The sequence below is a fragment of the Eumetopias jubatus genome, unplaced genomic scaffold (genome assembly GCF_037043125.1).
Source record: "Eumetopias jubatus isolate StellerSeaLion01/CBP00866 unplaced genomic scaffold, mEumJub1_p1.0 scaffold_13, whole genome shotgun sequence".
Taxonomy (NCBI): domain Eukaryota; kingdom Metazoa; phylum Chordata; class Mammalia; order Carnivora; family Otariidae; genus Eumetopias; species Eumetopias jubatus.
The window spans coordinates 40,699,508-40,726,958 of record NW_028274819.1 but is presented as its reverse complement, the minus strand read 5'-3'; the positions used below and the strand labels follow the sequence as shown (position 1 = coordinate 40,726,958).

At 37.7% G+C, this 27,451-nt stretch overlaps 1 protein-coding gene across 1 annotated transcript in view; it reads right to left on the bottom strand.

The window, feature by feature from the left end:
• Nucleotides 1-27,451, bottom strand: part of SAAL1 (serum amyloid A like 1) — a 33,312-nt gene that overhangs the window by 5,521 nt on the left and 340 nt on the right. Inside the window, exons 2-10 of the mRNA XM_028116982.2 lie at nt 26,168-26,281; nt 19,985-20,068; nt 16,640-16,719; nt 14,713-14,772; nt 14,463-14,578; nt 13,946-14,126; nt 11,977-12,059; nt 11,700-11,888; nt 1,397-1,590 (exon numbers count right to left, since the gene is read on the bottom strand). Of these exons, the coding sequence (XP_027972783.1) occupies nt 1,397-1,590; nt 11,700-11,888; nt 11,977-12,059; nt 13,946-14,126; nt 14,463-14,578; nt 14,713-14,772; nt 16,640-16,719; nt 19,985-20,068; nt 26,168-26,281 (1,101 nt within the window). The remainder of the gene's footprint in view (nt 1-1,396; nt 1,591-11,699; nt 11,889-11,976; nt 12,060-13,945; nt 14,127-14,462; nt 14,579-14,712; nt 14,773-16,639; nt 16,720-19,984; nt 20,069-26,167; nt 26,282-27,451) is intronic.

Here is a 27,451-nt window from a genome sequence, read left to right as displayed (position 1 = left end):
GGATTGAGCCCTATGTCCGGCTTCCTGCTCAGCAGGGAGTCTGCTTCTCCCTCTCCCTCTGCCCTTCCCCAACTCCTGCTCTCTCTCTCTCTCCAATAAATAAAATCTAAAAGAAAAAAAAGCCCACAAATATATGGAAAGATTGTTCAATCTTACTAATAAAAATACAAATCAAAATAAGGAACAATTTCTCACCTACTGAACTTTACTTGATATAAAAATTGTAATGTCTGATAATAAGAATCCTATAAAGCCAACATTTTCACATAAACCTATTTGGGCAATATGCAGCCATTAAGCCTCAGCCATCTTCACTTGTACAATACCAAGCCCAGTAAGCTAACTTCCAAAAATCTATGCTCAAGTAATAACCCCTATCTAGAAAAGCACAATAGTTGACCAAAAAAACAAATTACCAGAATAACAGAAACTTCTTTTAAGAAATATTCTTAAAAAAACGCAATGAATGTACATATATTCTTCATAGTTATATTTATATTTTTTTCTAAAATACATGGATAGAAAGTACACCCAAAGGAAGAATATGCTAAAAATTCCAAGCATATTCAGGAAGAATATCCCCTAAAACAAGTCTGCAGTAAATTATGAAAACTGGTTTTTTTGACAAACTGGGTATTAAACTGGTTCTCAGTGAAATGTCTTTCAGTAAATTTAGAGTCTGGAAAAAGGCTCATAACATAATGTTTAGTGAAAAGAGCAGTCTATAAAATTCTATATACTGGATTTTAAGTATGTGAAAAACACATATATAAACACACCAAACCATATCAGTTGCTGCGTTAAGATTATAAAGTTACAGTGATAATTTTTTCTTTCTCTAGTTCCCCAAATTTATGTAATATAGTTATTTTATTTATTTGTTTGTTTTAAAGATTTTATTTATGGGGCGCCTGGGTGGCTCAGTCATTAAGCGTCTGTCTTCGGCTCAGGTCATGATCCCGGGGTCCTGGGATCGAGCCCTACATGGGGCTCCCTGCTCAGCGGGAAGCCTGCTTCTCCCTCTCCCACTCCCCCTGCTTGTGTTCCCTCTCTCGCTGTGTCTCTCTGTCAAATAAATAAAATCTTTAAAAAAAAAAATAAAAAAAATAAAGATTTTATTTATTTGAGAAAGAGCGAGCAAGAAAGCACAAGCAGGGGGAGCAGCAGAGGGAGAAGGAGAGGCAGACTGCTGCTGAGCAGGGAACCCGAAGTAGGGCTCAATCACAAGACCCCAGGATCATGACCTGAGCTGAAGGCAGACACTTAACTGACTGAGTCACCAAGGTGTCCCTTTATGCTACTTTTATATTAGAAAAATACAGTGATAATAAAGTTTGGAGCATTAAGCAATCCATACTTTCTTTTGCTGAAGAAACCATCAATACTTCTTTCCTACCTTTGTTAAAACCTGAAAAATATTAGAAAGAAATTCACATGAAATATCCTTTAAGATTTTCAAGTGGAAATCATCTTGGATTAAGTCAGACTTTTTCGTTTCTTCCATGTTAGAATCTGCCGAGTTCTCTGGTTTCTTCTGACAATGTTCCATGTTTTGTAAGACACGAATCAGGCTGTCAATTAGAGGAAGATCTAGCGTACAAAGAGATCAAGAAGCACAGAATTAGCCAGTTAAATTTGGTCTTTTCTCCTTTTGTTGACTGATTCATTCATTCAAAAGTACTGAACAACTTACTAGTAGCTAGACAGTTCACTTACATAGCAGAGATATGACCACAAACAAGATCACTGAGGCCTGAGCCTTCAGGAGGTTCACATTTTCATACTCTCAAATAAACTAATGAATAAAACAGATCATCTCAGCTTTGAGTGAGTTCTATCTATGAAGGAAATTAAAGGGGAATATAATAAAGCAGCCAGCAGGGGAAGCTCTCTGAGGTGAGAACTACAGGAGAAGCATCAATGCAAAGAGCCTAGGAAAACAGTTCAGGCAGAGAGAACAGTAAGTGCAAAAAGCCCAAAGAGGAAATGGTCTGAGGAACAAAAAGGCCACTGTGTCTCAAGCCAAGTGAAGCAAGGGGGAAGGAGGGCATAAGACAAGTTTAGAGAGCTACGCAAGAGTCCTATATCATGCAGTGCCTTGGAGGCCACAGTGAGAAAGAATTTGAATTTTAAACTTTATCATCAACATCTTAAACAAAGCTTTTAAATTATATATTTCTTTAAGTTAAATTTCAAAAACAGTATGATTTCTTAAAAGACTGAATAATTATTTTAACTAGCCTATAATAAAAACTGAACATAAATAAAACTAAAGCTCAGACTCAAAATATATGTTATAGCATGAACATGTTAAAGGGTATCTCACTTTGATTCAGCCACTGATTCTAACCCTACCATTTCTGCATCACAGTTACAAATCCAGGAAACAAGATTTTCTGTAGCACTGAATCCAGTATATTGATTTTAAACAATCTAACTTTACTTCCAGATTTAGGTCATTTATAGTACATGAAAATGACATTTTTAAAAAATTAAGGAAATAAAAAACTAGGGAAATCATATCCCTTATTTCTCAACTCAATGTCACCTCTTCAAAGCACCCAGCCTGCAGGGCTGCTTTACTATATTCCCCTTGGATTTATTCCCACTCTCTTCCTTCTGTTGTCCCTAACTCTTGACTCTAACACTCAGTTCTTCACTCCATGATGTCCCTGTAGGTCACATCGATCTACACTATACCATTCTTCTCTCTTTCTCACCCTCAGCCCTAACTCTGCAACACCCTTATTCAAGGCGTAGGGCAGGATGAGTGGGTGAGGGCTATTTAGTGGTTTTGAGTTCAAAGAGCATCTTTACACTTTCTCCCCCAATCATAAAAATCATACATAAAGTTTCAGGGAGTTGAGGGGTGGGGGATATAAAAAACACCCAGTCCCATAACATCAAGAAAGAGCTTTTTCCACGCTGGAGGCCGGGCCACAGCCCTTCGGAGGAGGAGCAAGATGGCGGAGGAGTAGATACCTAAATTTCGTCTGGTCCCAGGAATTCAGCTAGATAGGTATCAAACCACTCTGAACACCTGTGAACTCAACAGGAGATTGAAGAAAAGAATAGCAGCAACTCTCTAAACAGAAAAGTGACCACTTTCTGGAAGGTCTCTTCTGATTTGTTTAGTGTATATTTTTCTGGGGTCATTGTTACCCTGTTAGCATTTTGTTCTCTCATTCATCTATTCTCCTCTGGACAAAATGACAAGAAGGAAAAAATAACCTCAAAAAAAAGAACAAGAGGCAGTACCGCCTGCCAGGGACCTAATCAATACGGACATTAGTAAGATGTCAGAACTAGAATTCAGAATGACAATTATAAAGATACTAGCTGGGCTTGAAAAAAAGCATGGAAGATACTAGAGAAACCTTTTCTGGAGAACTAAAAGAACTAAAATCTAACCAAGTTGAAATCAAAAAGGCTATTAATGAGGTGCAATCAAAAATGGAGGCTCTAACTGCTAGGATAAATGAGGCAGAAGAGAGAATTAGTGATACAGAAGACCAAACAATGGAAAATAAAGAAGCTGAGAAAAAGAGAGATAAACAATTACTGGATCCCAAGGGCAGAATTCAAGAGATAACTGATACCATAAGACGAAACAATACTAGAATAATTGGGATCCCAGAAGAAGAAAGAGAGAGAGGGGTAGAAGACATATTGGAGCAAATTATAGCAGAGAACTTCCCTAACTTGGGGAAGGAAACAGGCATCAAAATCCAGGAGGCACAGAGGAACCCCCTTCAAAATCAGTAAGAACAGGTCAACACCCCGACATCTAATAGTAAAACTTACGAGTCTCAGAAACAAAGAGAAAATCCTGAAAGCAGCTTGGGACAAGAGGTCTGTAACCTACAATGGTAGAAACATTAGATTGGCAACAGACCTACCCACAGAGACCTGGCAGGCCAGAAAGGACTGGCATGATATATTCAGAGCACTAAATAGGAAAAATATGCAGCCAAGAATACTATATCCAGCTAGGTTGTCACTGAAAATAGAAGGAGAGATAAAAAGCTTCCAGGAAAAACAAAAACTAAAGGAATTTGCAAACACAAAACCAGCCCTCCAAGAAATATTGAAAGCGGTCCTCTAAGCAAAGAGAGAGCCTAAAAGTAACATAGACCAGAAAGGAATAGAAACAATATATTGTAACAGTCACCTTACAGGCAATACAATGGCACTAAATTCATTATCTTTCAATAGTTACCCTAAATGTAAATGGGCTCAATGCCCCAATCAAAAGACAAAGAGTATCAGATTGGATAAAAAAGCAAGACCCATCGATATGCTGTCTGCAAGAGACTCATTTTAGACCCAAAGACACCTCCAGATTGAAAGTGAGGAGGTGGAAAACCATATACCATGCTAATGGACATCAAAAGAAAGCTGGGATGGCAATCCTTGTATTAGACAAATTAGATTTTAAACCAAAGACTATAATAAGAGATGAGGAAAGACACTATATCATACTTAAAGGGTCTATCCAACAAGAAGATCTAACAATTGTAAATATCTATGCCCCTAACATGGGAGCAGCCAATTATATAAGCCAGTTAATAACAAAATCAAAGAAACACATCGACAACAATACAATAATAGTAGGACACTTGAACACCCCTCTCACTGAAATGAACAGATCATCTAAGCAAAAGATCAGCAAGGAAATAAAGACTTTAAATGACACACTAGATCAAATGGACTTCACAGATATATTCAGAACATTCCATCCCAAAGCAACAGAATACACATTCTTCTCTAGTGCCCACGGAACATTCTCCAGAATCGATCACATCCTAGGTCACAAATCAGGTCTCAACCAGTACCAAAAGACTGGGATCATTCCCTGTATATTTTCGGACCACAGTGCTTTGAAACTAGAACTCAATCACAAGAGGAAAGTCGGAAAGAACTCAAATACATGGAGGCTAAAGAGCATCCTACTAAAGAATGAATGGGTCAACCAGGAAATTAAAGAAGAATTAAAAAAATTCATGGAAACCAATGAAAATGAAAACACAACTGTTCAAAATCTTTGGGATGCAGCAAAGACAGTCCTAAGAGGAAAGTATATAGCAATACAAGCCTTTCTCAAGAAACAAGAAAGGTCTCAAATACACACCCTAACCCTACACCTAAAGGAGCTGGAGAAAGAACAGCAAATAAAGCCTAAACCCAGCAGGAGAAGAGAAATAATAAAGATCAGAGCAGAAATCAGTGAAATAGAAACCAAAAGAACAGTAGAACAGATCAACAAAACTAGGAGCTGGTTCTCTGAATTACTAAGATTGATAAACCCCTGGCCAGACTTATCAAAAAGAAAAGGGAAATGACCCAAATAAGTAAAATCATGAATGAAAGAGGAGAGATTACAACCAACACCAAAGAAATACAATTATAAGAACATATTATGAGCAACTATATGCCAGCAAATTAGATAATCTGGAAGAAATGGATGCATTCCTAGAGATGGATAAACTACCAAACTGAACCAGGAAGAAATAGAAAACCTGAACAGACCTGTAACCACTAAGGAAATTGAAGCAGACATCAAAAATCTCCCAACAAACAAGAGCCCAGGGCCAGATGGCTTCCCAGGGGAATTCTACCAAACACTTAAAGAATTAATACCTATTCTTCTGAAACTGTTCCAAAAAATAGAAATGAAAGGAAAACTTCCAAACTCATTTTATGAGGCCAGCATTACCTTGATCCTCAAATCAGATAAAGACCCCATCAAAAAGAATTACAGACCAATATCCCTGATGAACATGGATGCAAAAATTCTCACCAAAATACTAGCCAATAGGATCCAACAGTACATTAAAAGGATTATTCACCATGACCAAGTGGGATTTATCCCTGGGCTGCAAGACTGGTTCAACATCCGCAAATCAATCAACGTGATACAATACATTAATAAAAGAAAAAACAAGAACCATATGATCCTCTCAATAGATGCAGAAAAAGTATTTGACAAAGTACAGCATCCTTTCTTGATCAAAACTCTTCAGAGTATAGGGATAGAGGGTACATACTTCAATATCATAAAAGCCATCTATGAAAAACCCACAGCAAGTATCATTTTCAATGGGGAAAAACTGACAGCTTTCCCCCTACGGAAAGGAATATGTCAGGGATGTCCACTATCACCACTGCTATTCAACATAGTACCAGAAGTTCTAGCCACAGCAATCAGACAACAAAAAGAAATAAAAGGCATCCAAACTGGCAAAGAAGTCAAATTCTCACTTTTTGCAGATGATATGATACTTTATGTGGAAAACCCAAAAGACTCCACCCCAAAACTGCTAGAAATCATACAGGAATTCAGTAAAGTGGCACAGAAATCAGTGGCATTTCTATACACCAGTAACAAGACAGAAGTAGAGAAATTAAGGAGTCGATCCCATTTACAATTGCACCCAAAACCATAAGATACCTAGAATAAATCTAGCCAAAGAGGCAAAGAATCTGTACTCAGAAAACTATAAAATACTCATGAAAGAAATTGAGGAAGACACAAAGAAATGGAAAAATGTTCCATGCTCATGGATTGGAAGAATAAATATTGTGAAGATGTCAATGCTACCTAGAGCAATCGACACATTTAATGCAATCCCTATCAAAATACCACCAACTTTTTTCAAAGAAATGGAACAAATAATCCTAAAATTTGGATGGAACCAGAAAAGACCCTGAATAGCCAGAGGAATGTTGAAAAAGAAAAGCAAAGCTGGTGGCATCACAATTCCGAACTTCAAGCTCTATTACAAAGCTGTCATCATCAAGACAGTATGGTACTGGCACAAAAACAGATACATAGATCAATGGAACAGAATAGAAGCCCAGAACTGGACCCTCAACTCTATGGTCAACTAACCTTCGACAAAGCAGGAAAGAATGTCCAATGGAAAAAAGACAGTCTCTTTAACAAGTGGTGTTGGGAAAAATGGACAGCCACATGCAGAAGAATGAAACTGGACCATTTCCTTACACCACACACAAAAATAGACTCCAAATGGCTGAAAGACCTAAATGTTGAAACAGGAGTCCATCAAAATCCTAGAGAACACAGGCAGCAACCTCTTCGACCTCAGCTGCAGCAACTTCTTCCTAGAAACATCGCCAAAGGCAAAGGAAGCAAGGGCAAAATTAACTATTGGGACTTCATCAAGATAAAAAGCTTTTGCACAGCAAAGGAAACAGTCAACAAAACCAAAAGACAACCGACAGAATGGGAGAAGATATTTGCAAATGACATATCAGATAAAGGGCTAGTATCCAAAATCTATAAAGAACTTATCAAAATCAACACCCAAAGAACAAATAATCCAATCAAGAAATGGGCAGAAGACATGAACAGACATTTCTGCAAAGACATCCAAATGGCCTACAGACACATGAAAAAGTGCTCAATATCGCTCGGCATCAGGGAAATCAAAATCAAAACCTCAGTGAGATACCACCTCACATCAGTCAGAATGGCTAAAATCAACAAGTCAGGAAATGACAGATGTTGGCGAAGATGCGGAGAAAGGGGAACCCTCCTACGCTGTTGGTGGGAATGCAAGCTGGTGCAGCCACTCTGGAAAACAGTATGGAGGTTCCTCAAAAAGTTGAAAATAGAGCTGCCCTATGACCCAGCAATTACACTACTGGGCATTTACCCCAAAGATACAAATGTAGTGATCCGAATGTTTATAGCACCCCAATGTTTATAGCAGCAATGTTCACAATAGCCAAACTATGGAAAGAGCCTAGATGTCCATCAACAGATGAATGGATAAAGAAGATGTGATATATATATATACAATGGAATATCATGCAGCCATCAAAAAAAAGAAACACGAAATCTTGCCATTTCCAAAGATGTGGATGGAACTAGAGGGTATTATGCTAAGCAAAATGAGTCAATCAGAGAAAGACATGCATCATATGATCTCACTGATATGAGGAATTCTTAATCTCAGGAAGCAAACTGAGGGTTGCTGGAGTGGAGGGGGGTGGGAGAGATGGGGGGCCTGGGTGATAGACATTGGGGAGGGTATGTGCTATGGTGAGCACTGTGAATTGTGTAAGACTGTTGAATCACAGACCTGTACCTCTAAAACAAATAATACATTATATGTTAAAAAAAAAAAAAAGAAGATAGTAAGAAGGGAAAAATGAAGGGAGGGTTATCAGAGGGGGAGACGAACCATGAGAGACTATGGACTCTGAGAAACAAACTGAGGGTTCTAGAGGGTAGGGGGATGGGGGAGGGGTCAGCCTGGTGATGGGTATTAAAGAGGGCACGTATTGAATGCAACACTGGGTGTTATATGCAAACAATGAATCACAGACTACATCAAAAACTAGTGATGTAATGTATGGTGGTTAACATAACATAATAAAATTAAATTAAAAAAATAAGTAATAAAAAAACACCAAGAAAGATGTGTTCCTAATATTGCAAATAAAAACTCATGATTTTCAAAAGGAAGCACATATGTACAAGGTTAGAAAGAGCATCGGGGCTCAAAGTCTTTCCTCCCCTTTTCCTTTCAGAAATCACCACACACACACAAAAAAAAGCAACAAAAAACAAATGTCAGCTTAGATCAAATTAGGAGACAGCAGAAACCTCAAACACAAGGTGAGTGGAAATCGTGTCAAAGTAATATAAATGAAGCAGAAGGTGCAGGAGGAAGTGATGGAAAGATGCCAGAGGCTGCATGTCTGAGAAAGGGCCAGAAAAGTCCGTTTCTTTAAGGTAAAGCACATACACTGAGGCGCAAATCCAGAATCCCTTGTTTGCCAGAGCAGGAATGGAATGTGCAAGATAGCAGCAGCTGGAGCTCCCCTGGGGGTCCTAAGACTCAGAGGAAGAGCAGGTAAATGAGCAATCCCAAAGACAGGTCATATTTGCAGGAAGCAAATGGCAAGGGGAAAGGAAAGACTCCACCACAGCCATGTGTCACCTGGTAAAAAGAGCTGGAAGACTCACAGACCCAACTCCTATTAGCTGCTCTAACAACTTCCTGCAAACGGCTAGTCCAGGAAAAACTCGTCATTCAAAGGTGAGTCAGCAAAAGGAAACCAGCATAGGAGCAACACAAAGACACTTAAAAGAAAAAAGAAAAGAAGGAACAAGAGAAAAAAAAGGATGAAGAATATTCACCAAAAGAAGCTGACATGAAGCTTATGCATACTAAGATAATATTTAGCCATAAGTTTTAAAACAACATGTAAGCAAGCACCAAGCAGACACAGAAGAGCTCAGACTAAGAAATGAATGACAATGGGAGAGGAAACCTGAGCTGGCAGAACCAAAGGAAGACATTAAAAGAAAAATTCAAGCCACCATCGAAATGAAGGCAAAGCTGGTGGTAGCACAAAGGAGGGAGGACACCGCTCAAAACACAAAGGCACGTGGAGGACAGAAAGGCACGCAGACGTCAGAAAGACAGAGGGGCAAAGCAAGGGGAATGGGAGTAAAGACAGTTGGTGTTTTTAGTGAAGAAAATTAAAATTATGAAACACAAGGAGATCCTACACAAAATTACTGCTCTTGAAGAAAAAACTTAAAATATTTTATTTTTTTTTAAGATTTTATTTGAGAGAGAGAGAGGGAGAGAGAAACAGCATGAGAGGGGAGAGGGTCAGAGGGAGAAGCAGGCTCCCCACTGAGCAGGGAGCCTGATGTGGGGCTCGATCCCAGGACCCCAGGATCATGACCCGAGCCGAAGGCAGTCGCTTAACCAACTGAGCAATCCAGGTGCCCCTAAAATGATATTTTAAAATATAATTCAGGAATGCAATCCCTGAGGCTTGAATTTGTAATTTGAAAGTACCAGGAAAAATTGATAAGGAATTGTTAACACCGATATATATCTTCTAAGTTATTAGATCTTAATGATTTTTTAAGGACTGGAGAGCAGTTATAATGCTATTTTTGGAGCAGCTGTAATTATAAAGGTAACCATTAGATGAAAAATATGTACCTTCCTAAATGTTAGAACCACATACACAAACCATATATTGGTTTATTTAAACGTAAATATACATAATGGCGCCCTTCATCGTTCATTTTTTATTGAAAACTCTCAATAAAATAGGAATGGATTAATTTTCCTTAAAGGGTAAAAGGTAAATAGCAGTATCATGACTAATGGTGAAACACTAGAATCATTTCCAATAAAGTCAGGAACAAGGTAAGGATGTTTTCTACCACCAGAGGCACAAGGCAACCCATTAAATAAGAGAAAAAAATCAGGGGCAGAAAAATGATAAAACATATCTAACTTAAATCCAAAGCGGAATCAGATAAAACCCAAGATTATCACAGAGACAACTATTAAAAATAGTAAGGGAATTCAGTAAGGTAACTACCAAATGCAATACTAATATACAGGAATCAATAACTCTCATATATTCCAACAGCAATAATTAATGGAAAAAAAGATGTGACAGACAACAGCAACTCAAAAGATAAAATAACTAGGAATAAGCCTAAGAGAGATATGCAAGATCTTCATGAAGAAAATCATAAAATGTTACTGAGAACATAAAATAAGACTTGAACAAATGGAAAAGTGTAACATGTTCTTGGACACTTAAATTTAACATGATCCCAATAAAAATATCAGGAAGTTTTTGTCTTCGTAACTTGTTAATCAAATTCAGTGTTAAACAAGAATAATAGTCAAAACCATTTCGAAAAATGAGGATGAAAGGGAACTACCCTTACTCTACATTAAAACATGTAAAAACTACAGCTACTGACACATGAGTAGAGTGATAGAAGGGAATAAAATATATAGGGAAACTCAGAACACAGTAAATGATAAAATTTCAAATCAGTGTGGATAAACTGGTTTATTCACTAAATGATGCTGGTAAGACAACTGAGTAGCCATCTGGAAAAAAGCTAAAACCATACCTCACACATAACACCTGAATAAATTCTAGATAGATCCTGGATTTAATTGTAGTCATAAAAAAAAATCACTCTGTGAAAAACCATTTGTTTACACAGGAAAATATTCATATTGTACTTCTAAATGAGAAAAGTTGCCTAAAAAGCAGGACTTAAAGATATATATGCCCCCCCCCGCAGAAAAAGGGGGCGCCTGGGTGGCTCAGTCGTTAAGCATCTGCCTTTGGCTCAGGTCATGATCCCGGGGTCCTGGGTTCGAGTCCCACATTGGGCTTCCTGCTTGGTAAGAAGCCTGCTTCTCCCTCTCCCACTCCCCCTTGTGTTCCTGCTCTCACTCTCTCTCTGTCAAATAAATAAATAAGTTCTTTAAAAAATAAAAAAATAAAAATAAAAGATATATATGCCTATAAGTATATAATAATTATCTCTGGATAGTGGGATTACAAGTGCTATGCTTCCTTTTATAAATTTTGCAAATTTTTTGTATTAAGCATGTAATATTGGACGCCTGGGTGGCTCAGTCGTTAAGCGTCTGCCTTCGACTCGGGTCATGATCCCAGGGTCCTGGGATCAAGACCCGCATCGGGCTCCCTGCTCGGCAGAAAGCCTGCTTCTCCCTCTCCCACTCCCTCTGCTTGTGTTCCCTCTCTCGCTGTCTGTCAAATAAATAAATAAAAAATCTTTAAAAAAAAATTTTTTTTAATAAAAATAAAAAAATAAAAAATCTGACAGACTAGAATTTACTTTAGTGAACTAAAATGGTACTTGCCTTCTTCTATCTTTAGATACTCCTGTTCAGTCTGTGACGCATAAATGGCAGACAACACTGAATAAACAGAAGCTAGCACTGTTTTCTGTTCTTGAAGTATGATGGGTGGATCATCAGACTGGCAAAATTCATGGCAGACCAGGTCAAAAAGTAAATTCCAAGTGTCTTTTCCAGTATCAGGACACTGTACTTAATAAAAATGATAAAGCAAATAGTCATATAACAATAGAAAACAATTCAATGAGTACCTCCAGTGCTTCCCTATAAAACACCTTACCAATTGCTTGAATTCCATCGTCCACTGTGGTAAGCAGCTGTAAGATATGCATGTAAACATCGAGCCCTTCTGGATTTTCAGAACTACATACAAAAAGCAAAAGCACTGAATCAACAACTCTATAGGACTGCAATCATTCACTCATTCAACAAATACTTTTATCACTTTGTACTAGTCACTGCCCCAGGTGCTGAGGATAAATCAGGGAACAGGACAAAGACTCGGTGCTCACCAGAGCTTACATTTCAAGGGGGGAGCAGGTAGGAACAGTCAAAAAACAAAGAAATATTATGGAATATCATCATCACACAAGGACAAGAAGTAAAAGGTTTATTTTGTCCTGTCCCACAAAAGCAACAATGCAAAAACCTTCTAGGTGATACTTCCTCATTCTGGCATAATCAGGAAGAAAAATGACTAAAACATTTATATAATGAATGAAAGGCCCACTGCCGCAAGCACCGACGGGAAGGACGTTCACAAGACTTCACCACTCCCCTGGCTCCCTAGCTGAGAATACTAAAACCATGTTAAGCATAATTTTTGTGATCAGCAGCTTGGATTCCTAGAAACTCACAATCTTAGTTCCTCAAACAGTTAAGTAAAAAAATTAGTGGATGATAAAAAAGATGATTCAGCAAATACTTCAGTACCTACTATTTTCAGGCACTATGTTAAGCAGCTGGGAAAACAGAGATGTGTAAAACACTGTTTCTATCTTCATGAAGTTTATAGTCTAAAGGAGAGAAGAGAATTAAAGGGCAATTATGATAAAGTGATATGAATTAATACTAAAAGAAGTCCAAGGTGCTAGAGGACCATACGGCAAGCAGACTTAAAATTTTTAAGTTTGGAGAGTCAGGAAGGTATGTTAAGACAAATGATGTTTATGCACAGAGCTGCAGGAGAAGTGTTTGAAATAAAAGAGACATGATATGCAAAAGCTTGGAGACAAAAGAGCTTGGTTTTGTTGATGAAAGAAATTTCACATGGCTGAAACACACAGAACAAGTAATAAGGATGGAGAAGCACTAGATCCTTGTAAGCCATGCTTTAAAAAAAATCTGGACCTCATCCTAAGGAAAGCCATGGAAGAGTCCAAAGCATGAAAGTGGTATGATGAGCATGTGCTTTGGAAAGATGGCTCTACAGTCCAGGTTTGGAAAAATGCCGCAGTTACTAGGTAAGAGACAGTGGCCGGGTGATGGATGAGACCCTAGAAAAAGTCAGGAACAAGTTTTGGGAGGTTGACTGGCCGTGGAAAAAGAGCAGGATGGGGAGGAAAAGTCAGTAATGACTTCCACATCATCCTATAATGATTGCATCATTCACTGAGATTGAGAACAGTGAAGAAGCAGGTTTGGAGGAAAGATGATGAGTTTAATCCTCACTTGGATAAAAGACATAAAATTCACAGACTTTACTATGGGTTATTCAGCACAAAGAATAAACAATTGACCATTAAGCAGATCAATTCACATGTTAATTTTCTAGTGACTAGCAAGAAAGTTTTAATAATCTGCAACACCTAGCAATCACTCTTGGCAAGACATCAGAGCCCAAAACTCACTTATCCAAGACTGACATATATACATAAGAAGCAAGAAAACAAACGATGTCTGACAATAACTGAAAAAGTTGTTAAATGTTTGATGGAAAACAAAACACAAGAAAATCTTTTCTATTTGACTTAAATTACACAAAACTGCAGAAAATTTTAAGACAGTAACCATACTTCATGCTGGAAAACAGACTATAGCTAAGTAATATTAGGATAGGTACTTTGTAACCATTATGATTTTTGAAAACAGCAAACACACTGTCATCACAAATAGTAGTAGTGAATCCAACCTGACAAAGATTGACAGGGCGTTATTCACCCCGTTGAAAAGAAACTAAAACTTCTATCTAAGGATATTTCTAGCAACTGGATTTTCCCAGAACATTTTGCACAAAAGAGCTCACTTACCGTACTTGTTTTGAAGCTTCAAGTACACAGGGCACAATCTTAAACACTGGCTGCTCTTCAGAATCTTCCTGGGGTGGGTCCAGAGGCTGAACAGCCCCATTTCTAATCCATTCCAACATTAACTTCTCATCCAAATCAAAAAGCTTGTCCACAACCTCCCCCACCTTGACCAGCAAGTCAACTGCAGACAATAAAACAAATATGAGAAACAAAGTTTAAAAACAGTAAGGTTAATAAAAATTCCTAAAGCTATTCCACGAAAGCCAAATCTTGCCAAATCATTACTTATTCAGAGGGCAATTTATTCACCTCCTTTGTTTTAATTTGCTTGTCTTCCTTCATTTTTAAATGAAGACTTGTCAGTATCCTGGTAGCTTAAGAAGAAATTTTATATCTTGAATCAAAATACTTTACCTTATACTTAAAGCTTTTTTTAAGCAACCTCCAGAAATAGTTACATGGTTTCCTAACAATTAAATATAACCAAAAATTTCTCCTAGATTACATGGTGACTTACCATTTGTTGAACTTGACATAATGAAACAAATGCTATCATAAATAGCTGGATATTCCCGGATTCTTTCAACCCAGACACTGGCTACTTCTGTCTGGGAAAGACAAGTAAGCAACAACCTACAAGATAAACATGAGCTTAGTAACTATGTTTGAAAAACAGTAAAGGAAATTCAAGAATGAAGAATTAACTCTATGGTCCTAGATTCCTGTATGAGTGAATATACAGAACCCATAGAAAGAAGAAAGCATACCGGCTCGTTTCCAGAAGAGTAGGAGGGTCTGAATCATACAAACAGTGCAATAACACCTGTCTATAAAAACAAAAAAGTTAACCCAATATGCATCACTTCTCTCATTTCAAATATCTAGGTAGAGTTATTTAATTTCTTCAACATTTTCATTGTGAAATATAGTATATATACAAGAAAGCCTATAGATATAAATTTATACTTAATGAACAGTTATCAAGCAAATACGTATTTACAAAAAACGGAACAGTGCTACATCTCTCTGTAGGCTTTGTGTGTCCCTTCCAAATCACAATTCTCTTTCCCACCTGGAAATGACTACTACCTGGACTTTTCCAGCAATTATTTCCTTGTTTTACTCCATAGTTTTATTATTCCATATATTTTGGCTTTGAATGTTATGTGAAAAAATTATACTGTATGTATTCTTTAGAGTCTTAGTTCTTTTGCTCAACACCATGTCTTTATGATCTACCCTTGTTTTCCCATAGTGATCGTTCTTTGATTCATTGCTGCAGAATATTCCATCATATGAATATAAAACAATTTATTTTTCCAGTCTACTGCTGATGGATATGTGGGTTGATTCTAACTGGGGCCATATCAAGCAATGCTCCTCCAATACTTTTTGGCTGATATACGTATGCACAGTTTATCTTACTATATACAGTGGGATAGTTTGATCACAGTATCTGCATTGCCCATATTCCAGTTTAACAAAATAATGCCCAACTTCTCTAAAGTAGCTGAACAAATTCATATCCCATCACCAATGTAAATTGTTCCATATTAATTTTAACATGACTCATTCTTAGATTTTTTTTTTTTTAAGATTTTATTTATTTATTTGACAGAGAGAGACACAGCGAGAGAAGTAACACAAGCAGGGGGAGTGGGAGAAGGAGAAGCAGGCTCCCCGCTGAGCAGGGAGTCTGATGCGGGGCTCGATCCCACGACTCCAGGATCACGACCTGAGCCGAAGGCAGATGCTCAACCAAGCCACCCAGGTGCCCCTCATTCTTAGATTTTTGATAGGGACCACTAGAGACCAAATATAATCCTGGGTCATTTACTCCATGAATGACTTAAATTACTGAGGAATAAAGACCTTAAATCAGGATTTTAAAGTCACTGCACACATAGAAGAGGTAATTACCGCTATTTTAGAGACCCAGGTACTTAAATCCTGCGATAAACCCTCACAACCCTAGCTGATGATAACCACCTAGAACACTTTTCTTAATCTAGTGTGGGCACAAATTTCTTTGAAATTCTGATTAACAGCCATGAACTCTCTGCCTAAAAAATGAATACATTCAAAGTTTAGCATACAATTTCAGGGTTTTCTCAGATCTCTTAAAGTAACCACTAGGGTTTCCACCACTAAAAAACCCTCTGATTAAAATTTTCCTGCATTTAAAATAGAACTAACCTCCAAGCGAAAATATGAAAGCCTTTGAATCATGGAGGCAACCCTGTATCTTCTAGTCTGTCAATAAGCCCTATCCCCTGATCTTAGTCAAGAGTTCTCAGGGTAACCCTGGTTACTAAGTCTAGTTTTTCCAGACTCTAGCTCTTCTGAGCCATTGGATTCCCTGAGCCTAAATTATTTGGGACTCTGGTCAGGGGCCCCATCGCCAAGCTTTGCCCCTCAGGGTCTTATCTTGTCAGGCTTACCACCTACTGAAGGTTTGTCCTTTTGCTACCAATAAAGAAACAGGCCTAAATCCTCAGTCATGCCCATTAAAAACTGTGAAAGCCCCTAGCTACCATCAATATACAATGAAGTTCCTGGAGACTATTCATCAGGAGAAAGGAAATACTACATTTCATAAAATGTTCCTGTATCTCCTATGTATTAGAATTTCCTTAGGGATATGAAGTGTTAACTTATTTTGTAAAAACATAATTCTTATACAGTAAAACTTACCCAAGATTTTTATCACTGCTGATGGACACACATATCTCCTGGAAACAGGCCATATTACCTAAAATTCCCACACAGATTTCCTGCCAAATCAAATGTCACAGGTCATAGGTCACAATGTCTTGAAGATAAAAGACACAAAAATAAACAACTTGAAAAAAAACTTTCATGAGTCAGTATGGGGGAAGAAGAGGAGGTAGCATACAGAAGTACGCTAATCTTGAAAAGTTTACAGCATTTGACAGGATGAAAGACCCAAGAAAAAGAAAGATCAAAGGCAGGCACAAGTTATGGAAAAAGAAATCTTACGGATGAACTCAGTCTTAAATGGTTAGTAGGATATAGACATGCAAACAAGAAGAAAGACATTCAGACAAGTGGAAAAGTATCAGCAAAGGCAGGAAGGGAATAATGCACATGGCTAATACACCGAACCCTAAAGAGAGCAGCCTGACTGTTGTACAAAATTGGAGAATAACATGAGATAAATACAGCAGGTAAAAAGGATCAGGACTAAGGGACTGGAATGCCATGCTGAAAAGATTAGATTTAATCTAGGAGGTTATGTGCACCCATAAAGATCAAGGAAGGGGGCAGCATACTGCAATGTTATTTTAGGAAGATTTTGTCGGCAGCAAAATGCATAGTGCATGATGGTGGAAAATGTTAAAGGAAGTTAATAACCTCACAGTAATAACAGAAGATGTTTACTTAGCACGTACTAGGCACAGGCACTACTCCAAGCACTTCCCACATATTATTTTTCATATAATAATTTATGAGGCAGGTACTGTTACCATCCCCATTTTTCAGATGAGGGGGAACTAAAGCACAGAGCAGTTAAGCAACCTGCCAGGATCTCCGCCTAGGCGAGAGCAGAGCTCCAGAGCCTGAGCATTTACCAACTATGCCATCCTGCATCTCAGTAATCAGGGTGCAGAGATGAGGGTGGTGATGGCAGGCGTGGAAAGGGATAAAGCTGAGACTCAAGCTGAAAGCAAAATAATCTGATGAGGGGCAAAAGGAGAAGGCAGTTGAACCTCACTCCTAGGTTTCAAGTTTCTTCATTTTTTTCTAGTCAGAACTATTGGTCCCACTGACAGGAAAATGGGAAAAGAAAGTGTAGGAAAGGATATAGTGAACTCAGTTAGGCAGTTAGTTTCCAAACTTGCTGGAACATAGACTCATTAGAGCGGGGAACATGTTAAAAATACAGATTTCTGAGTGCCATCTCAGAGCTACTGAATCAGAATCTCCAGGGTAGGGCCCAGGAAACTAGTGCTTACCAAACACAGTACATCATTTTTATGACCAGGTAAGTGTGTTCATCACTGAGTCAGGACATATGGAATTCTGGACTGGAAAATACAGCCAGCAAGTACAGAATGCCTAAAGAAAGTTGAAGATGTGACACCAGAAATCAGAAGCAAGGGCGCAGCTTTGATCCCACAGGCACAGACTTGCAACTTAAAGGTATAAAGAGTGGATGAGCTCACTAAGGAAATGAATTTAAAGAGGACACGGGATCTGGGCCTGCAGCTTAGAAGGAGTCCACACTCTGTGTACGAAGAAAGAAAAAAGCCAATAAAAGTGACAGAGAAGTGACTGAAGAGGTCAGAGACCGGGAGAGTAAGGTGGCACCAAAGCTATAGGAAGGGAAAGCTTCAATAAAATGAGGGTTGTCAAATGCTGGGGAAAGATTAAAGGAGAACAGAAGCAGCAGAGAGACACATACATTTCCTTACAAATTAAAGGGAGAATGACTGAACTTCCAATCAAAGACATTTCTCATTTTGGCTGCTAGCCAGAATCAGCTGAGGGAACTTTATAAGTTGTGTGGAGTCTCACACTTGGAAATTCTGTTTCAACTTATCTGGGTAAGGCCTAACTCAGGATTTTTAAAAGGTCCCAATGGCAAAGCTTCTCAAAATGTGGGCTCTCCTCCAGAGCACTCGCATCATTGGAGAACTTGTTAGAAATCCTCGATCCTACCATAATGATCAGAAACTCAGGGGTGGCCCTGTAATCGGTGGTTCTGGGACATGCCGAAGTTGGAGAACCCGTGTTCCATTCTAACATGTGGCCAAGGCAGAGGATCACTGCTATAGACAGACTGTGGCTCACAGGCATATATAATGATATGACTAATTCCTGAAAGGTACCATTACTGACATAAGCTTATTTTCTTTAAGTACTAATCATGAGTCAACGTATTTAAGCTCGAAAAGTCCAGGAGAAAAATCATTATCAACTGTCAAATTTTTCTATCAACACAATGACCCCAGGAAAAAGCGGTTCGTCAATTCATCAGGTCCCAATTCAGGTAGAACACTGTCCTAAATGAAATTTGAATTCAGCATTCAATTTGTAAAAATATACTACAGAATTCTCCACTTCATAATTTCAAAGAAAGAAAGGTAATACAGCACAGTGGTTATACTGAAGTCAGGCCGGCTCAGCTCAAATCCCAGCTCCATTCTTTTCCAGTTGTATGACCCTGGACACATTAACCAGAGACTTAGCTCATTTATTTATAAAGTGAAGATAAATTCCTATCTCACAGAGTAGTAAAACCAAATACTGAGTAAACAGCAGTTATTCATAAGTATAACTACTTAATATTTGCTAATCACCCACGATATGCATAGCACATCCCAACCTAAATGACACAGAAACACAATCCACTGCACACAGCGTAGATAAAGACTAAATGAGAAGCAGAGATAATTCCTCTAGGGAGCTTACAATCAGCAATGGCCATTGAGAGCTTACTTATTTGGGAAGGCTTAGAAGAAATGCAGCTCCTGTGGTAACAGATGTGACTCTTGAGAGGGATGGAGGGTATATGAAGGGAGGCATGGAGATGGTGATCAACGCAGTAAGCTGAGACAAGGAGTGGCAGGCCTTGCTTAATTAGAAGCACCATCTGCACAATAGATTTTATGCTGGAAAGCTGAATTAGATTCAGATTATGGAAAGTCCTGAGTGTCAGGCTGAGTTCAGAATGAAGGTTTTTAAGCAACGGAGGATTTTATGGGAAAAAAAAAAAAAGAGCAATCAACAGAAATGGGAGGTCCGGGCAATGTTCCCCCTTCTGCCACATATTAGGAACATAACTTTGGTTATGCCTGTTTCCCACAGCGGTTAAATGAAAGTATTGATCTCCCTGGTCCAACCCACTCTAATAGTTTTAAACAGCACATTATCGAGTGCCAGGCAATGTTCAATAAAAATCTGCTGACTGATTTGTGGCCAGCGAGAAAATTAAAGTGAGAAAAATGAAAGACTATCTAGCACTATCTGCTGTTATTGCTCCAAAGAGGAAGCTTTAAAAATGTACATACTTACTCTTAATCGAGGACATTTGGATTTGGCCAATACTCCCATAAATATGTCAGGAGCATTAAATTCTTGGAGAAATAGAGCCACATCCTGAAAATAAAAAATGATTATTAATTTGGATGCTGAATAGTCCTCTTTAAACCCCATAGTTCAGACAACCATTTAAAAAAAATATTCTATGTATACCTCCTTTCAGGCTCAAGAAAAAAAAGCCATAGGTTAGGAACTGTATCATTACACAAAAGTAATGTTAGAGAGTCTTTGTGCTATGTGGTCCCAAAGCAATGGAACAAATCCATAAACAAATTTAAACTAACTGTGATACTCCAGGAATATCTTCCTTTTTCTGCCTTGAATGCATTTACCTTAATGATCTTTCTAGCCACCAGGAATGTTAACTCATTCAAACACATTTGCTAGCTGCCAGGTATCCTGCCAGACACTGGGGTGGGGAAAAACATAAAACTCCTAATTCCTGTCTTCTAAGATCTTAAAACACAATGGGGGAAACAGGTTAAAACCCCTACTTGGGTCATGCCCCAAATCAGAACTTACACTTTCAAAATTCTCAACAGAAAATAATTCTGATCACAGTGTAACTGCGACAGCTTCATATCTCCTTCCTAGAGTTTGCTCAGGCCACGGTGCCTACAGGGTACAGGTGAATGAACCCGGAGTGGTCATGTGATCCAATCTTGCACGCTCCAAGACCAAATCAGTTTGCTGTGGAGATCTGTGTTGTACAATATTTAAATAAAATGAAGTTTTTGATGGTCAATTGCCTCGGATTTTCAAACTTGAAGTGTGTATTTGCAATAGCTTAACTTAAAACCAGAAGCTGTGGTGGCTTAAGTAAAAATACTCTTCAAAGGGCCCTGGAGGCACCCCAAAGACAGAGGCAGTAATCCTTCAGAGCAGCTGAAACCAAGGTAACCTGCATGACTGCTGACTAGAAGAGACGTCCTGTAATTATTGAGAGCACAATCAGAGAAAACAGTATTTTCAAAGATACACTCCAAACTGAAAGTCACAGCAAAAGATGCTCCCCACTCGAAGTGTTTAGAGTGCTGTTTGTCATGTCAGCAACTCTTAGGGCATGCAGAGAGTGATTTATTTAAACGGTAGTTAGTAATTCCTAGGGTAGCACAGGGTTAGGTAGTCTAACAATATCAACACCAATAATAATAACGGCAATTAACATTTATTGAGCAAGTGGTCATTAATACAGCGAAGTGGTTTGCATACTATCTTATTTAATTCTCAAAAGATCCCTATAAAGTAGTTATTATTATTAGTCCCATTCCACTAATAAACAGAAGTTTTAAAAGGTTAAGCAACTTGCCCAAGATTATACAATCAGTAGAACAAAGCCAGGAGAACAGAACCCAGATGAGTCTGACTCACGGACATGCTCTTAATCAGAACACCATGCTACCCCTCAGCTGTTCATTCAGTCACTAATGCATTCATTCATTCACTCTTCACCAAGTATTTACTGCAAAACCCAAGCAACAGGCACTGTTTGAAGCTCTGGGGGGACACATCAGTGAACAAGCTAGATAAGGTCCCAGTCTCATGGAATTTTTATTCTAGAGGGATGAGCAAACAATAAACCCATAAACAACTGATGTAAGTGCTACAAAGAAGAGAGACAAGATAGTATGTGCCAGAAGCCAAGATGTGGGGGGGCTACTTCAGACACAGAAGGTACCTCTGAAGAGGTGACATTAAGCTTTTAAGAGAAGGAACTTAAATCTATCAGAGGACACAAAGGCTGAATAACTAGGTAAGTGTTATGCAACAGAGTGAACACGTTTCACGAGAGCACAGAAGAGATGAATTCCATTTGGAGTGTCTGAGGAGGCATCACAGAGAAGGTGACATTTAGGCTGGGCCATAAAAGATGAGAAAGATTTTGCTGGCTGGAGGCCATTCCAGGCAGACAGGGACATGAACAGAGCATGAACACATGAAAATGCAGAAAGCATCTGAAGTCTCTGGTCCTGCTCAAACATCAATGGTAGGAGATAGGCTGGAAGGACTTTACACCAGTGATCAGTGGACATCTCAGTTCTCTAGAGGTACTTCAAGAGCTACCCTAAGAAGGTGAAAAGGAGGCCAAGAACATGACCCTGCCTTCTACCAACAATCTTATTCAAACAGCAGCTCTGTTTTACCTATTTCATATTTGAGGATTTCACATTAAGATTTCATTTTAAAAATAGGTTCTAGTTCTTTAAAAATTTTTTTTAAATCATAGTTTCTCAATAATTATAAAACAAGTAGAAAAAGACTTGAAAGATCAACCAACTTGATCTAATTGACATATGTGTGTGTGTGTGTGTGTGTGTGTGTGTGTGTGTATATGTATACACACACATATATATAGGACACCACCCAGCAACAGCAGAATACACATTCTTTTTCAGTGAACATGGAAAATTTCCAAGATAAATCACATTCTGGGCTATAAAACAAGTCTAAATATATTTTTAAAAGGATTCAGAGCGTTCACAGACTTCAGTAACAGAAAGATAACTGAAAAACTCCCAAATATTTGAAATCTAAACAATGTACTGCTAAATAACCCATTAGCCAAAGAAGAATGAAAGGAAAATTAGAACTAAACTAAATGAGAGGAAACCCAACATATCAGAGTCTGTGGGATTCTGCCAAAGCAACAGTTAAAAATTTATAGTGTTACATGCCTATATTAAAAAAGAGCAAATTAAAAGAGTGAATAGGAGGAGGAAAATAATAGAGATCAAAATGGAAATCAATGAAATAGAAAACAGTAAAGCAACAGAGAAAATGAACAAAACCAAAGGCTGGTTCTCCATGAAGATCAATAAATTAAACTTCTAGCCAGAATGATGAAGGGAAAAAAGACAGAAGTTACAAATTACTAATATCAGGAATGAGAGAGGTGCTATCACTACAGATTCTACAGATAAAGGAAAATAACATAATGTTATGAAGAACTTTATGCCAATAAATTTGACAACTTAGATAAAATGGATAAATTCCCTGAAGAACATAAACTACCAAAGTAACCTGAAGAGCCTTATTTATACCTATTAAAGGAATTGAATTTATAATCTTTTGCACCAAAAACCACTAAATGGTGAATTTTATGGTAGGGAGTTTTATCTCAATAAAACTATTATTTCTTAAAAGTAATAAATATACAAAACTAAAAGTAAACAAGCAAAAAACAAACAAAAAAAATCTTCCCAGAAAGAAAACTCCAAGCTCCGATGGCTTCACTGGTGAATTCCACCAAATATTTAAGGAAGAAATAATATTAATTCTGCACAAACTCTTCCTGAAAAATGAAGAGGGAAAAGTTCCCAATCAGTGAGGACAGCATTACCCTGGTGCCAAAACCAGATAATGACAAGAAAATGAATTATCTCTCATGAAATTAGATAGAATTTCTAAACAAGATTTTAGCACCTCGGAAATTAGTCAACTTAGTTCATCATATTAACAAACTAAAAAGAAGCCACATGATCATCTCAACTGACTTAGCAAAAGTATGACAAAATATAAAATCCATTCCTGATAAAGACTCTAGGCATACTAGAGACAGAATGGAACTTTCTCAATCTGCAGTTACATCATATTAATGGTGGAAGACCAGATGTTCTGCTGCTCAATTAAGAACAAGAGGATGCCCCTCTCACCACTTTTCTAATCAACATCATACTGGAGAGAGCAAATGTGCAAGAAAAAGAAATAAAAGCACTTCAAATTGAAAAAGTAGTAAAATGTTTCCTTTATAAATGAAATACAGCTACAGGATGTAAAATATACAAAATCAACTGAATTTCTACATACTAGCAATGAACAGATATTGAAATTTTTTAAAAAATGCCATTTTTAATAGCATGGAAAAGTATGAAATACTTAGGAATAAATCTGACAAAAGATGTGAAATACCTATACACTAAAAACTACAAAACTTTGCTGAAACAAATTAGAGAGGATCTAAATAAATGGAAAGATATACCTTGTTCAATTTATCAATTCTTTCCCCAAATGATCTATAAATTCAGCTCAATCTCAGTCAAAATCCTAGCAGGCATTTTGAAGAAAGTGACAAATTGATTCTAAAATTAATATGGAAATACAAAGGATCCAGGACAACCAAAACAACTCTGAGAAACAACAAAGTTGGAAGATTAACACTACCTGATTTCAAGATTTCTTATATATGTACAGTAATTAAAATAATCATAAAGATGGACAAATAGATCAATGGAACAAAATAGAGTCCAGAAATAGACTCACGCATACAGAATAACTGATTTTTGACAAAGATACAAAGGCAATTCAGTGGAGAAAGGACAGTCTTTTCAAAAATTGAGCTTGAATAACTGGACATCCATATGCAGAAAAAGTGAACTTCAATTCATACCTTGCATCACACACAAAAATTAACTCAAAATGGATTACAGATCCACCAGTAAAACTTAAAATTATAAGACTTATAGGAAAAAAAACTAAGAAAACAACACAATTAAAAGTGGGCAAAAGATCTGAACAAGCACCAAAAAAAAGATATACAGATTGCAAATAAACACATAAAAATGTGGTCAACACTGTTAGTAATTAGGGAAATACAAATTACAATTACAAGGAGAATCACTACACACTCATTAGAATGACTAAAATCAAAAGGGTGACCATACAGAGTATTGGCAAGGATGAGGAGAAACTGGACCTGTATCTCGTACACTGCTCATGGTAATGTAAAATGTAAAAACCACTTGGGAAAATACACAATTTTTTACACAACCTGTAAGAAGCACAATTCGGACTGGTTCTTAAAAATTAAACATAAAAAAAAAAACAAAAAACGTTAAACATACACCTACCATATGACCCAATACTACTCTAGGTATTTACCCGAGAGAAAGGAACACATAAGTCCATACATAATTATACACAAAAATTCAGTGTTAACTTTAAGAAACCACGAACAACTCAAATATCCACCAACAGAGGAATAAATGAATAAATCATGATATACACATACAATGAAGTGTCACTCAGCAATAAAAAAATAATAAACTACTAATAGACACAACATGCATGAATCTTAAAACTTAATGATGCTGAGTGAAAGAGCCAGACCCCTCCAAAAAAAGAATACGATCTCATTTATATAAAACTAGACAGTGCAAACGACTCTGAGGTGACAGAAGGGCGATCCGGTGGTTGTCTGGAGAGGTTGCAGGCAGGGAGGGGCAAAAGGAAGGGATACAAACAGGCATAAGGAAACTTTTGAAGGTGAGAGAGATGTTCTCTTTCTGGATTACAGTGACGGCTTCATGTGCGTATACACACACAAAATTTTTCAAATTGTGCAATTTAAATATGTGTAGTTTCTGTACACCAATTACACCTCAAGAATACACAGGTTTTTGGTGCAAATTATACCTCAATAAAGCTGTATCAAAAAACAGCCAAAGCCAATGAATAGCCATGGACAACTTTTAAGACAGAAGAAAAGAACACAATTAAGTCTGTGTTTTAGGAAAAAGAGAACTTCCGTGACAATGTGGAGGACAGAAAGGAAGTGAAAAACTAAAACAAGGATTTTAATCAGGAAGCTATTGCAAAAGTCCAAGTAATTAAGTGAGAGATTATGTATGTCAATCTCTTTTCATGTCTTTTCTTATCTGTAAAATAAGGGTACTATCTATATCACAGGGTTATTGTGAAAAACAAAGGGAATAATATACACATGAAAATGCTGTTAAGCTACAGAGTACAATACAAACGTTAAAATATTATTTTGCAATTATACACACATGGGTCCTTCTTGTCCCCTTCCAATTTAATCGTGGTACATCAGTGGTCTCCTCACTTCTAACCTGCTCTCAAACACAAGGTCAGCATTCTCTAAGGCAGGTAAGTATCAGAACTTTCCTGGGCTACAAGCATTCTTGCATTCATGAGAACTATATATTTAGACCAAATCTAATGACAGCTCAGATCCTCTAGGCTCAGAAACAAAAGTTTAGCATTTAAACTCACTCCCTATACCCATATGAGTGATTACAGACACTAAAGTATTTTCCCAGAGACTTAAGGACTGAAACTTAAAAAAAAAAAAAAAAAAAAAATCCATTCCCACCTCCTTACCCAACAGTCTTCTCAGTTTCATTTCCAACCCCATACCTCGTCCATTGACATATCCCACACTCTGCAAATTTCATTCTCCATTTCTTCATCAAGCTCCATCTGCTGCTCCTCCTCATCTGAGCTGGATTTGGTGTTTTCAGGGCTAACAATCTTCAACAGAAAGGAAGAAAAGTGATGACAAAAGCAGTCCATAGTACTCATCATGTAATATTATCCCATAATCATTCACAAGTCACAAAGACACTTTCCTCAAAGTATCTTCTCTTGCAGAAACCTTGTTTTAAGAAATTACTACCCTGGGCAGATCTATTCATTCACATCCACAGAATAAATACTGTTACTAGGCACTGGGGTTGAAATACAGAGATGAATATATTTAACCCCTTGCTTTCAAGCAGTTAAGGATCTACAGGTGGAAACACATGTAAACTAATTATCACAACAGAAAAGGCTAAGTGATACAAATGAACTGTGGACAGAGTAGTGAAAGCAAAAACGATGGACCAATGACCTATGCCTGGAAAAGGTGGGCAAACTTCTCCTAGGAGGGAATCTTTAAGCTAAGTCTTTGAGGGAGAATAGGAGTTTGTCATGTGAAGAATGGGAGAAGAACATACCTAAGAAAGTTAAAGAGTTCAGAGTTAAGAAAGGGCCTAGTAAGGTTTGGGGAATGGTGAGTAGTTGAGAGTGTCTTGGCAGATGAAGCTGGGAAGGTTGCAAGGAGCCCTGGATTCCAAACTAAGAAATATGCATTTTTCTCCTGCAGGCAAAGAGAACCAAAATGAGTTCCCAAGAACAGCTTGCTTTTTTTGGTTTGTCTGTTTGTATAAGGACGAATATTCCAGCAACTATGTTGCAGATGCACTGGAGAGAACAGAGATTGAAAGTAGGTAAGTCCGGGAAATGTGCGAGAAGAAAGTTCATATTTATTGAGAGCTCCGATAAGCCAAACACCATGGTAAGCACTCTATGCCCATTATAATCTTATCTAACCTACACAATAACCCTATATACAATAACATAGGTAAAGCAGTTTACAGAAATTGAGAGAGAAATCGAGGCTCTGAGCGGTTAGGTAACTTGCCCAAAGCAGGTGATGAAGCTACGCTTTCGTATCAGGGCTGCAGGACTCCAAAATCACCATTTATTCTACTACAACAAAAGTCCACAAAATAAATTAGGCCCTGAGGTTCAGAAACGACAGTGGGAATGGGGAGCAAAAAGCCGAGCAATGTATTTACATGGTCAGACATTTTCGGAAAATATGCAAAAGTAAAATATTTTAACCGTAAGCATTCCAGCATCCCTGCCACTCTACCT